The sequence below is a fragment of the Lepisma saccharinum genome, chromosome 1 (assembly GCF_977018435.1).
Source record: "Lepisma saccharinum chromosome 1, izLepSacc3.1, whole genome shotgun sequence".
Lineage (NCBI taxonomy): Eukaryota > Metazoa > Arthropoda > Insecta > Zygentoma > Lepismatidae > Lepisma > Lepisma saccharinum.
Window position 1 is genome coordinate 84,206,174 of NC_139229.1, and position 15,644 is coordinate 84,221,817.

A 15,644-nucleotide genomic window follows, 5' to 3' on the forward strand; every position below is an offset into this window, starting at 1 on the left:
ATTACGCTGTGCCTCAAATGGCTCCAGAAACCATTTTCCAACAAGAAGCAGTCCCGGCATATTTTGCTATCATTGTACGATAATTTCTCGATGAGCATTTTCCTAGAAGATGGATAGGAAGAGGATCTAACACTTGCTTGGCCTCCGCGTTCGCCGGATCTTTTCACCTAGAATTTATTTTGGGGTTTCATCAAGGACCAAGTCTACAGTATGCCCGTCGAAAACATGGAAGATCTGAGTAACAGAATTCGTCAGGCGATTAACAATTTGGCCCCTCAAATGCTAGTGAATACCTGGACGGAATTGGAATATAGGTTCGACATCTGCCGTGCCGGGGGAGAGGGGGGGGGGCTCATATCGAGGTTGTGTGAAGTGCTGGTGCTGGGACAAAAAACTGCATGAGTTTTTCTACCAAAATGTAAATTTTGGTAATAAAATTGGGTTTCTCTCCAAAATTATGCTATTTTGTAATGTTAAAGGTCTAAGCCGTACACCCTGTATAATAACTTTAGATTGACATTCATATTCCAGGCAGGCTGTGCCCCCTTGCCTTCCCCCTGGACTTGCATGATAGTATGTATTACTCCAAGAAAGTGGTCGTACAGTGTTAACATTCAGATACACGTTGCAGTCTTATTGAACTATGTAGTGAAATAGAAAATGAAATTATCCTTGTCTTTAAAAACACAATTTTTGAATCTTTTCAATGTAACCAATGTGGGTACCAAATACATAGTACATTCCGTCTGCTACTTCAGGACAAAACGCAAGTGCACAGCAACTTAGTCTTCGTTAAAATCCCTTCTGCCGCACTATCCCAACAATGAACTGTAAAATTGATTCGTGAACATTGGGCCCCTTTCTAACGGGTTTTGTAAAAGCCTGAAATGTTACATTACTTAATAATTGACTAACGTAAAATAGATGTTGCAGACGTAGTTACTGTCTGCAAGCGTGTCCTCGTGATACTACACGCCCCACACCAGATTCAGTGACGTCATGGGACTGGTCCGGTGTAATGTATATTTTCACTATGACACAAAATACGTTTTACATCCATTCATTTTTACGGAAAATGATACAGAAATGAGATGTGCAAAACCTCGGCGATATTTGTTTTCTTTCTCGATCATTGCTGAAATTTGCGTCCTACGTACGTCACTGAAATAGAAATGTCCTCTGAACGTCATCAGTCAGTCTGCTTGCCCCGTAAACTTTCCATGCCCCCTGGAAGCGACAATAGTCATTAATTACTGTGTAATTATCTCCAGTGCAGTGGAAAGACGTGAGATCCATTTTTTGTAGATGCATTATGCTCTAACAGAACCAGCATTTGGCCACTCGGTAGAGAGTTTTCCGCTACACCAACGAAGCAATACTGACGTCTGTCAATGGCTGAACACATGAACAGCATTGTTCATTGTCAGTATATGGCTCTGACTTGCAAGACATTTGAGGTTACAATAGTTAGATATGCACTTTCTGGAAATACAATTATTTTCATCATAATAAGTTTATTGTTGGCAAAATTTAAAGTACAACACGTATTTACACGTCAATTTCCTCAATATAAATGATGGTATGGTAAAGAATATGCAAGAGATTGAATTTCCTGCAGTAAAACACAGATATCTTAATATATATTTTGCAAATGTATGCGCTTTCCATCTTTTACGTCGCTTTTGTTACTTTGGCTAATCGCCACAATGAGGATGAGTGACGGAAAGCAGTGTTCGAAGTCGGGTTGGGGTTCAGACGAATACTGTCCCTCCCGAATGAGGAAAACTTAAGTAAAGTATCACCCCACAAGTCTCTCATTGCAACCATGTTAACCATAGAGACATCCTGTCCAACTGGGTATCACCAAAGAATCGAGCAAACACACACCTGATTTGCATTTCAAGGCTGATGATAAGACACATGCCCGGTCCAGGAGACAAACCTGGAACATTTGGTGGTGAGTTAGGAATGGTACTGAGATGGGCTTGTAAAAATAAGACGAGTGAACAGAACCTTCGAGGCAGACCTATGGAAAACAGAGGCCAGACTATCGATCTCGTTCGCAACTTTGACAAGGTATTGAAAGAATTCTGTAATTATAATTCCCTTTACTATGTGACTTCTTGAAACATACCGCACGTATATATAATGCATCATTTATAGATAAATTTTGTATTTAGTCTAATCAGTGGTATTCAAAGTGTGCGGCGCCCATCCACCACGGAGGTGGACGTACACTCGCCTCAATAAGTACTCAGGCAGTTTGTTTCTTTATATAGCATATTTTCCGAACATACAACTCAACATACAAGGGTATCAATATACGCTGTATAAAACATAAATTATTACTAACTTCATTGACCCTGTACAGTACAGAGTTAGACTCAATTTCAGGGTTGCTGCATTTACAACAGATATGTGTGGAATACACGAAAGGAAATAAAAAAAACATAACATAGCTATTTAAAAACAAATTGAGGAGCTACGAGAGAGTAGCGTCACCCGATTATGAAAATCTACAACGGCTGGGGCTTCGACGTGCTGACCACACGTCCCATTACTAATTGAAGAACTCCACACCTCTACATAGAATTTTGGGACATAGTCCTAGGGCCCTCAAAGGCTGTCGAGCCACGAGTTATTATATCGTAAATGGTCAAATATTTTATGAAAGAAATATAGTTCCCTAACTTAAGCCTTTGAAGGGCGGCAATTACAACAAAATGTAAAATACCTCTTCCATTTTTCTTCTTTTTTGTGTGGAATTTCTTGTTCGCGAAACATACTGACAATTGTTGATAATTTTTGAACCATGTTCCCTCCATCCCTGTACCCAGTGGCGTGCCCAGGGGGGGGGTTGGTGGGGGTTAAAACCCCCCCATTGGTTTCGTCATTTAAAAAAATTCAAAGCAGAAATACATTTTATTTCATAAATTGCCAATATTGTAAAATGTTTACATTTGGCAATGAGAAATGTTTTGCTTCTTCAATTACTTTTGATAATATTGGAGTTGAGTTACAGCAATGCACAAGCATTCATTCATTCCTTAGTCACTGAAAAGGAAGGAGAATTTCCTTCTCAGTATGGTCAAGAAAAGAGCCGCAACCCTTGGAATGCGAACTGAAGGAATCCCTCCTCCCCTTTCTTTCACCCACGATGACCCTCTTAGGAGAATGACCCTCCCTTTCCTGTTACGACAGTGCTGCTAACTTCCCTTTTCTTTCTTTCCCCTTCTTATACCATTTATACCAGCAGAGCAAAGTTCTGTGAGATTTGAATCACTACAATTAGTAGGCAAAGTAAGTCAAAATCTTATTTCGCACCTGGATGCATATTTATTTCAAAATATCAATAATTATAATAATAATAATAATTGTTGCAGGCAGTAGCGAGGCATGGTTTTACGAAGTAGGCAATCGATGTTTTGTACAATAGCATGCCGGGAGGAAGGGAGGGATGCGTTATATAGCGCAACTGGCCCAGTCAGTTTCATAAACAAAATAAAAGCAATTAATATGCCAAAATATTATACGTTTTACTCTTGTGCTCTTTACAAATTAGATATTTTTTTCGCAACCAATTTCCAGCCTTCAGTTTATTGAATTTTCTTGTAACATGTGTGAAAGATCTCGCTTGAATTTGTGCGTAAATAATTTAGCAGTTGCCAACACTACTGACACTGACACTACTGGTTGCTGTCAACACTGGTGACGTAATTTGAGCTGGACCAAGCTGGATGCATGGTTCAGACATTCGACCGCCCGGTATCTTTCTCCCAAGTCCTGGTGTTCACTGGGGTTGTAGCGAGTTGCAGTCTGCAAGGTAGCAAGTCGAAGTGGTCGTGTTATGTGTTACGTTTCTGCATGTGTAATAGATTTTTGACGTGGAACTAAAGATGGATAGAAAAAAGAGGAGAAATACATTATTAGATTATTTCCAAAAGAAACAAAAAATGGAAGTTGAAGCTTCACCTTCCACAAATAGAACGTCAGAAAAGGTCGATTTAAGTTCAGAGGAATTCCATCCGAATTGCGAGAGTGAAACGTGCGAACTTTCAGACTCTTGATATTCAACAAGAAGGCATAACAGAAGATATTGGAAACCTTGTTGCAAAATTATGTCAAGGAACTGTCGAGGTAAGTGCCGTTCATTATTTGATAGCAGATATATCCATAGGCGGATTTAGAATTGTTTTTCTGGGAGGGCACAGCATTTGCTGTAAGCATACAATCGTGTGTGTACAGGGGAGGGGTGTGCCCGCGTGTGTATGTCTGGAAGACGTGTGTAGGATGTCACCCTATATCACCAATAAACTTTCGCAGGGCGAGAGAACATTATGATGAACAAGTTTCCTCAATGATTTCAGGGGCCTCACCGATGGTGGTGTAATCAAAGAGGTCCTGGGTTTGATCCCCTGTGAAGGTGCATTGCACATGCACAGTGGTACGTATCCCGATTTAAACTTTAAGACCAGTCCCGATTAACGTATCTGAATATAAAATGGACTTTAAAATCATTTACTTTTTGTTTTGTTCACGAACCCTCGAAAAACGATATTACCTATCTTATAGATCCACCAAGGTATTTGAAACCCTGGCGTCGGAGCAGTGGCACTAATGTCGCTAGTGTATATGTATGCAACCACATTATAAAATCACGGTTGGCATGGACAGTTTTATTATTTTGTAGGAAAGGGATAAAGTTTGTATTACGACACGGGACAGACTAGATAGGCATCCTATTAACTGTAAATATTCCTTACAAATCTTCTGAATATTTCTCTTGTACAAACGCAACAAATACAATAAGTAATATACGTGTGCAGTAATAAATTCATTTTCTGAAAGCATCTTTTCTGGCATCAGTGGTCGAAGTAGGGGATGCTGCCTTCAGTTAAGAAAGTTTCACAAATAATACCCCCAATTAGAATAATTTTCATATTGAGCATCCTCCACCTACTGTATTGTCTCCATGTTGATCCATACAAGGATGTACCCCCTCGTATTTCCAAAATCGATCAAACATCCCCTCCCTTTTCGGCTACGAATTTGCATTTCGAGCACTGTCTGGCAAGATTTTGTCGGGCTCAGTGACAGATCCTGCGGTGCGGTACTGGGTTTCGGAGGGGAAGGGGGGAGTGGCCCCTTCAACAGTTGGTTTCTCAGTTCCATAACGTTAACATTATACAAAATTCCTCTCCATAGACCTAATATGAAAATGAATATGACACATTAATGACACTGTAGTAGAAAATGTTAATTACTGAAGCGGTTCGTATTTGTTTGTCGACTGTCAAACAAATGTTTTGACCAATAATATAATAATACAATGCCAAAAATGTACACAATATTTAGCAAAACCATCTCCACAACAAGTACAATGTTGATTGAATTGATGTTTTAAATCCACTTTATGCACAGTAAGGCTAATCGGGACTGGGCCTAAAGTTTAAAGTGAGATCCGAACCACTATTAGCCTCCACCGGGTATTGAACCCGGGACACCTTGATTACAAGGCGACGACGCTCACACTGAAATGAAACTGTGGTATCGTCATCTTGCAGCAATGCAAAGACGTCTAGTAAATGCTCTTAAAGCAATTGATATGTGCAGTGAAGTAATATTTCCCTGGGTAAACACACGTTTGCTCATATTATGTACAATCCCGGTAACAACAACATCAAATGAGAAATCATTCTCAACTTTGAGGCACTTGAAGACCTATCTTCGAAATACCATTTGCGAAGAAAGATTAAATGGGTTAGCTGCTCTGAACATTCACCGTGATATAAAAGTTACTTGTGACGACATATTGTCAGAACTCGCACAGAAATCTCGGTGCCTAAATTTCAGAATTTAAATTGTTGAACTGTGGTACCTTATTTATTACTGTCTTTAAGACATCAAGTAGTCTTAATCTCTTTAATGTTGTTACAATGTTGAGTGCACATACTTTTTGTTTAAAAATTATATTTGAGCAATTAAATATAAAATATTAATAATTTGGAAATATTCAAGCAGGTGCTTTTATATGATGCAATAAAAACATGAAGCATCCATAGCAAATACATTGATTGCGTTCATTGGGGTAAAATCCAAGTATATTAATTATCTAATTTATTACAAGAAATTTGACCTGTGAACTGGAAAATGTGTTAGATTCATAACCCCCCCCTTACGAAAATCCTGGGCACGCGCCTGCCTGTACCCATTGTATTGCACTATGCAATAGGAGTATGTTTATGTGAAACATCATATTAAGATTTTCCCCTTTGTAGTTTTGTGGGGCGGTGGTTACAAGTCCGTACCAGCAATTTCTGCCGAAATTATGCGTCTAAAATCTGTATTTTTCAAAATGTTCATGTTTTATTGGATACAATATTACAGAAAACCATACAATTAATGTCAAACAATTTCGAAGAGTTTCCCCCAAAGGGTTAAAGAAAATCGATTCCTTTGCTGACGAGTCTAAAGAAAAGAAAAGGGAGAGAGGAGTGGGGAGGAGAGAGAAGACGACGAAAGAAGAGGAGGAAGGAATAAGAATAAAAAATTTAGTTAATCGCAACGATCAGAAATTGTGTGAAATTTATGAAGTGACACTCGCAAAGAAGTACACAAGCCAAGACCTGGGCCGACCTCAATCCAAAATCTTCGCCACTTATGCAATCCACTTTTTAAAGATCTAATCGCAGGTTAATATTCTTGTTTACTTTAAAAGCTGCATTTTAGTTTCTCCAAACATCAAACTTACTCGGGTATTCATTTCAAGTTTTCTGAACACCTTCTCAGAATTCTATGAAACTTGTATAAAAATAATCACACAATTGAAATAGAATTTTCAATATATAGGGTAGTGCAAAAGTAGATTGACAGTCTTTCTTTTGTATTTTACAGGTTGATGATTCGTAATGGCGGGCAACCTGACAGTCCAGGACAGAAAGTGGATCCTGAAGAATTGCTGGAAATATGAAAATGCAGAAAAGGTGCTTCAGAAATGGAAACATTCCACACTGTAACAAAATAACAATACTACTGTCAGCCCACTATTGCACCACCCTGTAGGATAATTTGAGTATACAGTTTTTTTACACATACTCTGCAGTTCTGATAGGACTGTAATAAGCAGAGAATGCAAAAACAATTAATGTATAGTAATATAGGTAATATGAAACTCATTTCACATGCTGAAACTCATAATCGTTCATTTTGCAGGCTCTGTGCACTTCTGCTATACTTGTATCAAAGAGAGCTATGCGCGAGCGAAGATGCGCAGCACACAGCTTCAAACAAAAGCACATCGTTTAGAGGTGTGTGGCTCACCAATATTATAAAAACTTGCGCCATCAGTGACTGAGTCCGTCACCGGTTGCTTCCTAATTCTGTCTTCAAATTTGGATCCCCACCAAATTTTAGACCTCCCACTTCACATCGTGAGGAATAATAAGAGTGCGATATAAATGATTCAGTTTTCAGATTGATATTATACAGAATACAATTCTTGTGTGTACTTTCAGAAAGCATGCACCTGTAACTCACTAATACGACTAGTAAACAACTCCCCCCTTTCCTCCAGCGGGGATGTTGTTTTAAACGTCATCGGTGATTTCACGCTACAACATAGAATATGCATTCATTGTTTATTACAACAATATTAGCGCTGTCCCGGGATTGAAACCCAGTGGAAGCACATAATACAGGGAGGTTATTTCAGTCGTTTACCGTCAGACCGTCGGCCGCCGAGCGCCCCCTTCATGCAACAGTTCCCGGCAAATTGACTTGCAGGAAGTCCGTAACAGAAACCGCTTGCTTTGTAATGTTTCCACTTTTCACAATTACAGTTACAATTACAATTGAAATAAGCACGTACCTTGTCGCAAGGATGCTGTGGAAAAGGTGTCCTCCCAAATACAAATATTTCTGGCACCTTATTTCTGACATCTAATCTTAGATTAGACATCCCTACTTTATCCTCAGTTGACAGAAAGGGAAGACAGCATCACGGCGCATAAAGCAAACCGAAAGCGTAAAATGATATTTAAAAGTAATAATAATGATGATCACTAACCTCCTGTGTTATAAGAGATGTTGATAATGACCTCCTTCAACAGCAATACAACACGTTTCTTAGGTTCAAGAGATCCTGTCTCTCGTAATTGCCTGACCACTTTTCTGCAAGAATTCGTTTTCACGTAATTATCGTACATAAAAACTCTTTGTTCAAGACTATATTGGTTTAGCGGCATAACTAATGAATGAATAACAATTAACACACAATGAAGCACTAGCACTGAATAGCATGAACTCAATAACACAGTATAAAAAACACGCGTACTGATAAACGCAAACAGCAGTGAGCATGAGGGTACGGTACACTCTGGTAGCCGACAGTGTTGCTAACCATTTTCCGCAATGTCCCTACAACTGACGAAATGTCCCTACGCCAAGTAAAGCGACTTAAAAAAAAAAACACCTCATGAGCATGCAAAACAGAAGATAAAATATACACATTTACTTACCAAATCTTTCTGCTCGGTGCTGTCACAATTAATGAAGGAGCGAATTTACAATACAGGACCCCTCCCCGTTTTTTGTAATATTTCGCATACTCACTAATTGAGGCCTCCTAATCACGAATTTGAAGTTAAAATTTGTGGGTCACGTGTAGAAATTGCAAAATAAGTGAAATTGAGTGGTCTGCGATCGGCACGGTTGCTCATTATTTACTGGAAGATTTTGTGCTCCCAATACTTAAAAAACGAAATATACATTCCTGATATTACTACGACCCCAAAATTTAACTATGTTTGCCTATCCTAACCTAACCTTACCTGAATGGTTCGTGGGGCTATTCGTCAATGGTTTGTGGGGCTACCCGTGCATGGTTTTTCGACCCCAAATTTTAAGCCTTGCGTAACTTAACCTAACCTTACCTAGAATAGTCAGTGGGGCTATCCGTGAATAGTTTTGCGTTAATTGTGATTACGAACCGATAAAAAATCTTATTTTCGTAGCACTTTAACGGCGAACGTTCGTAATCGAAGACGCCATTTTTGTATCCTCCAATTTTACAATTGATGCACTATTGCCAAACTTACCTGTAACCAAATCAGTCCACACTCCACATGTTCTTCTACATCGTGATTGTCGCTGTTACATGTAAGCACCTTCTTTGGGCAATATAAGTTTATTAATTAGCCCACGGCCATCCTCCTGCACACTCCACCTAACAATTTGTACAACATTAACAACATTTTTACTGTTCTCTTCCGCCATTCTTACACGATCCATGTTCTCCAAGCATGAAATCAACAGTGTGGCAACGCTGTAGACAGCGTAACTAATTGCGAACGTCGTCAATTGTTCATATCAACAAATATGGCTACCATACTTGTATACTGAGAATCATTGCGAGAATTGAAAAGCTGATTTTATAACTTCTATACGTTAATGAACAATTGTTTCACCTCACCCCAACATGTTAACTTGAGATAAATCATCACGACTAATTATTTCGTGAGTATAAGACGTAGCATTGAAATTACAGAATGGTCTGGCATTGTAAATTCTTGCCTTAATGAATAATAGGGGTGTGCGGGACAGAATTTTTTGGGTCGGGACGAGAATTTTTGTAAATCCCGACATTCGGGATGAAAAAATTTGCTTTTCACTTTAAGTGATTGTTTTTGCATTTCTAGAATAAAAACTTACGATTTCCGATAAGTTCCAGAAACTTACAATGCAGAAAACGTCGAGAATTAACGACTTTTTAAAGTGACCATTCGGTATATCCCGACTGCTCGGGTTCCCGAAAAGTCGGGAAGTCATTTCCCGAAGTCGGGATCGGGACGGGAAATTTTTTTCCCGATCCCGGTCCTGGCTTTTCGGGATCCCGCACACCCCTAATGAACAACGTTGAGTCGTTTACTGTTGATTATGCTATTTGAAGTCATACATGCCTCTGCTGTGAAGAGATAGATGTTGGTTGGTGATGCTGTATTTCCTGCAGTCTTGAACAATTCTGGTCCCATTTTATTTCTCTTTTTTGTTGTTGTATCACTTAACATTGAAAATATTCTTTCCGTTTCCGCGTTAGAATGTGGCAATGTTAGCACTATTTTCGCGAGAGTGGAAATGTTTTCAAAAAAGAACTTGTCTTGAAAGTTCTTGGTAACCGATAACATGTTTCAAAATTCTGATGGAGATTTGTTGGTTAGTTCTTTTTTCTCCTCCTCGCTAAAGTATCCAGATAAACTAATCCATTCATTCCAAACCGAGCACGAAGAAAGTGCAACTGACTGGCGAGTAAGCTTTGCACCTTTGCACAATAAAATGTTGTTTTCCAAGATTGAAAAAAGTCCCTACGTTTTCCCTTATTTGGTAAAATCTGTCCCTACGCGGGGCGAAATAGTGAAAAGTCCCTATGCGTAGGGAGATGTCCCTACGGTTGGCATCACTGGCGACAGGTATCGCGTTCGTTCAGTATGAAGCGCCCTCTCGCGGCTGACAACTCACCCGACCCCCGATAAGCTGCCGGCGCTGCCGCAACAACTGAGGATAAAGTAGGGATGTCTAATCTAAGATTAGATGTCAGAAATAAAGTGCCAGAAATATTTGTATTTGGGAGGACACCTTTTCCACAGCATCCTTGCGACAAGGTACGTGCTTATTTCAATTGTAATTGTAACTGTAATTGTGAAAAGTGGAAACATTACAAAGCAAGCGGTTTCTGTTACGGACTTCCTGCAAGTCAATTTGCCGGGAACTGTTGCATGAAGGGGGCGCTCGGCGGCCGACGGTCTGACGGTAAACGACTGAAATAACCTTCCTGTAGTTAAAATCCTACGTTAAACTGTTGGTCCCCTCCTAATTAACCTTTCTGTGCATAAAAAAAACAACTTATAAAAACAAAAACAAATATTAACTCAGAAAGACTCGCCTTGAGTTATCTCTAGTGAACTTGAATATAATTCCATTACTCTTGCTTAATATCAGGGGCGGCGCGTGCCTTTTCAGTCAGGCAGGGCACATTTTTCTTTTGGGTGGGGGAGGGGGTTGAGGGGAGATCCTTGATATGGAGTAAGTAAATTGTTCGAACAATTTCGAATAAAATTAACATTCTGATCAAGATATCTCTCCAAAGAGCATTAAATACGCTTGCAGTAACTAAACTTTGGGTAGATACTGGAATGATTAGGAAAATATTACACTGCAGTTTCTCTTCCATTGTCAATGAATTGAAAGGCGTAGATATTAAAGTTTCTACATGATTCAATGTCATATTCACCAAGTATCCACTAATATCAATAACTAACTAGGAAGATGATGCAGCGTTAAGTTCAGTTACAACACTTTACATTGGCCATGTGCCCCCAAAAAGTTCGTTTATACTTACGAAGATATTCTGCATGTCAAGTTGCTGGAACACAGACACAATTACACAAATAAATAGACACGTACAGTAACTATAAACTCGCAAAAAACTAATTATTTCATAAGCGACCAATACGCACAGACGGAACGCAACGCAAACTCACACACTAACTCAAATCCAAATCCGTATTACAATGGGAAGAAAGGAGGATCTTTTTGAAAATACGAGGGACTAGTTTGTGCAATAAAAAGTGTTGTCAACTTTTCAGGTCGTCGGAACAAGCGCGAAGAAAAGCATTCGAGGGATTTTTTTCTATCTTATTGCTGCAGGCTGGAAGAACGAATGAACTGCCTGTGAAGCGTTGGAAACACTGAACGGTGAACGAGGCAAACATGAATGGGCAGGGCACCTCGTTCACTGCCCAGAGACGGCTACGAATTTTGCGCTTTTCCATTGTGAGGAGATACCGTCCCTTGCCTATGCTGTAAATGTTTGGATCAGTCAGTGGCGTCACGTCTCCGGGCAGAGCTGAGTTTGGACTCTCTCCAACAGGACGGAGAAATATATTAACCTCGCACAGGGAGCATACCCTGTAAGTCTGGTTGCAGCAACGTAGGGGTTGAGGGAAAAAAACAAAAAAATTAGTTACGCGTATATACCGATCGTCTCTTCATATGAAGTTTTTATGTTAGAATTGTTGTGGGGCAGTGCCCTAGTTGCCCTTTATGTAGCATCGCCACTGCTTAATATAAAGTTACATGAACTGCCGTTGATACCAGTAGGGCTTTGTATTGCAGAATAAGATACCACAAGGTAGAAAGGATAGATTTTTAACAGTTTACAGAAATGAGAAATGCACTGAGGAAGAAACTATTTATTTTCTTAAAAAATATAAAATCTGACATCATTATGTAATATATATTTAACATTGCAAGCGCAAATCTGGTCACATATTTTGTGACATATTGTACAAAATATTTTTCATTCTGTGCTATTGGCAATCTTAATCATATCCATTGGAAAATTTCACTTAATATTTTTTCATTGAGCTGACATGCACGTTTTTGTAAATTTAACTCATTTCTATGTTCATTAACACTATATCTTCTTTACATTAAGATATAATTTATCATGTCATTTTATGACCTCTCTAAGCAAAACTGATATTCTATTATACATTTTTGTTACTATTTTCATATCTTTGCTTCAAATAAAACTACGTTCTGTTTTGGTATATACATCAGATCAGTCTCTTTTCTTCAAAAAGTTAGCAGTTCCTTCACTGTTGTAAGCCTTAAAATGTTGGTTAATTGACCAGAAAACTTCACCCTTATCTCCTTCCTAAAAATCTTTACTTCAACTTCACCCATGCCTAAGTGGCATAATGAAATAGATATTCTACATGAAATAACAATTGTAGTTTTTTAAGACCTTATGTACGGCTTGTGGCTTTTAGAAAAATATATACTAATCTGATTTAGTGTGTTACGTTACTAATATCCCTTGTACAACAAACGATACTAATATTTCCTTACTTTTATTCACATAAACGCACGAAATGTAAAAAATTAAAACCTATTGAAATCAAACATTTAGATCTATAGAAGCCGTGACTTTTTAAACTGACTTCTGCAAACAATCAAGAAAAATACGCTTTCTTCCATTCTAAGAACTCTAGAAGAAGCATTATTAATTTTTTCTGATCAGTTTGATGTTTTAAAAACAAATCTATTATCTTCCATAAGCCACCATGGCTTCCGATGTCTCAACACAATAGGCATATCCCCTACATTTGGAAGCCTCTATATATGGTTCTACGTGCTATGAGCGAATAAAATGAATGCATACAGCTGGGAAACGTGCCTTCTGTTTCGTACGTTGCCCGCACATTGTAACGATGTCATGTTCTGGGACAATATGTTTTCGGATGGAAAGCAATCACAATAGTTTCCTCGCCTCCAAAGCTTCACCAATCCATCGAATCCTTCTGGAAGCAGAACCGAGGACTGTTCTCCGAGTAGAACTGGCTGTACCAGCGTCGGTGCTTGGCGATCGCCCTGTCCTCCCGTACTAACAGTGGCCTATCTTCATATTTCTTGTGATTCCAAACCATAATGTCTCGTTCAATCTGTAACAATATGCAGATTCGATAAGTTAATACCGTTGTCTTGAAAACAAGCTGCGTAATTTATGAAACGTGAATAATAAATTAATTAAAAATTGAGGGTCGGCATATATGGTCATGTTCCACCCTTTACAGTATACGAGGAAAATCCCTTTACCTAAAATCCTTGCTTGAAAGTTAAAAAGGGAATGTCCCTTGACAAAAGTTAAAAGTGGTCAAGACATATACAACACATTCAAAAGATAGAGATACATTAAACATTTCCTCAGAGACAGTGCAAAAAGGCCCGCGCTTCTAAAAGAGAGAAAAAACCCTGTTAAAACCCTGCCATCATATGCAAACATGGATGACAAAGAGTCGAAACATGAAAAGTTTGTCTGAGGACATTAAAATCCAATCGTTTCTAGTCTACTCATTAGACGTTTGTGTTTAACAATACGAATATATTCTAAGTGAGGCCAGATAAAGGGTCGCGAGAAGTGCAACGGTTAGTTAAATTTAACTTTGTCATAACTAACCAGTGGCGGCGATTGGGTTCCAAAACCGGGGGGATACAGGTCTATTTCCCTTTGTATATAAGATTTAGCATAGTGCGGGGGCAAAAATGGCAAAAGGTGGGGGGCACCTCGACCCCCCCATAATCGCCGCCATTGTAACTAACTATTATAGATGTTTGGTATTCCTAAACTCGAAGTTAGCTGTAGGAACACAGGTTACACTGGGTTAAGGTCATTTCAGTCTTGACCACCTTTGTTTCGCCTATCTCATCTTTGTCCTTTCGACTTCACTTTGGTTTCTTACCAGTGAAAGCATGGGGGGCGTGGGGGGGGGGGGGGTTACCATCCATTTTTTGCCCTCCTTCAACTATGGCCTCTTAATAAAGCCTTGGCTACCATGGAAAAGTAAATTGCCCTTGGGCTCCCTGTTTTGCCGCCCATTCGCCGCTGCTGTCTCTTACCGTAAGATTTCCGAACATTGGACGTGTAAAAGTGATCTTTTCTCTACGATTCGAACCATGTGGAACACCTATCAAAATCTTTGAGCTAACTATTCTATTAATATTAGGAGGCGAATACAGATTATACAGTATAGTGTATGTAACCTTTTCTACTTACCTTTCTACCCGAATTTTCCTAACTACTTCACTTTAAAAAAAATCTTAACTCATGATCCTCTTGTAGCCCAAGTGATCATGTTTCACATTCATGTGAATATTGGTTTTTTAAAAGTAACTTCAAATTTTAGTGATGGTACTACTACACTACTGGATGTCCCAGTTAAAAGTAACCAGGCTGAAAGCCATTTGTCTGTGAAGCAAATGACGGCTACATTGCACCAGTAAAATGAGTAGTCCATTGTAATGTGAACCGTTGTAGGTATCAAGGTCATCAGTAGACACACTGCATTTATTTCCATGATCCCTGGCATGTAACTGTTGATCGGAGCCGGGCTACTTTTAACTGGGACCCCCTGTATTAACAGACAATCACATGCTTACCATAAGGGCCTCCCCAAACAAAAAGAGATTGCAGTAAGGCGCCAGAACTGTTCGTGCCGCATAGAGTCTGTGGATGACCCTTTGTAACATAGGCTCCAATGGAGTCACCGTCTGGATAAGAACTGCAGAACCCATTCCACTGTCAAAATTCATCTGAACGTAACCAGGGCCAATCTGAAAGATAATAAACAAAAAGTCCTTGTTCACATTGCTGGTCAATAGGATCAACGATTTTATTCTTCGTCTGAGAAGTATATCAATACACTTATCTACCTATAACAACAACATTGTGGTACTTTCTTAACAATTTCTGTTGCAATTTTTATGGGAAAGAACAAAATATTTGACTAGGCCACATATGTACCCAATATGGCTTAAACTTAACATTTTAATAAAATCTTCCCTGCACCCGTTATTATTTGGAATTGGCTCCAATTTTCAGTAAACGTCCAGAAATGTTCCCTCTTTTGAATCTTGTGATTAGATTTATCTTTCTGACTTTGTACACCACTAGAAACTATCGCAAACCTTAGGTAGGCCATATTGGGTTTAAGTACCTTAATTTTTTTTAAAAAAAAATTGATTAAAGCTCTTAATTTGTACAGCACAAGTTGCAGCTTGTTGATAATCTGCTAACAAAATTAAATTTG

General features: G+C 38.9%; 1 protein-coding gene across 4 annotated transcripts in view; it reads right to left on the minus strand.

Annotated features, from left to right (window-relative positions):
* Positions 1-12,240: 12,240 nt before the first annotated feature.
* The window catches only part of LOC145997216 (cholesterol 7-desaturase nvd-like), a 150,075-nt gene continuing 146,671 nt past the window's right edge, over positions 12,241-15,644 (minus strand). For all 4 annotated transcript variants that reach the window (XM_083133993.1, XM_083134002.1, XM_083134011.1 and 1 more), the window contains 2 exons: positions 14,995-15,168; positions 12,241-13,499 (listed from right to left, as the gene is read on the minus strand). In XM_083133993.1, coding sequence (XP_082990119.1) covers positions 13,338-13,499; positions 14,995-15,168 — 336 coding nt within the window. In that variant the 3' untranslated portion in view covers positions 12,241-13,337. The remainder of the gene's footprint in view (positions 13,500-14,994; positions 15,169-15,644) is intronic.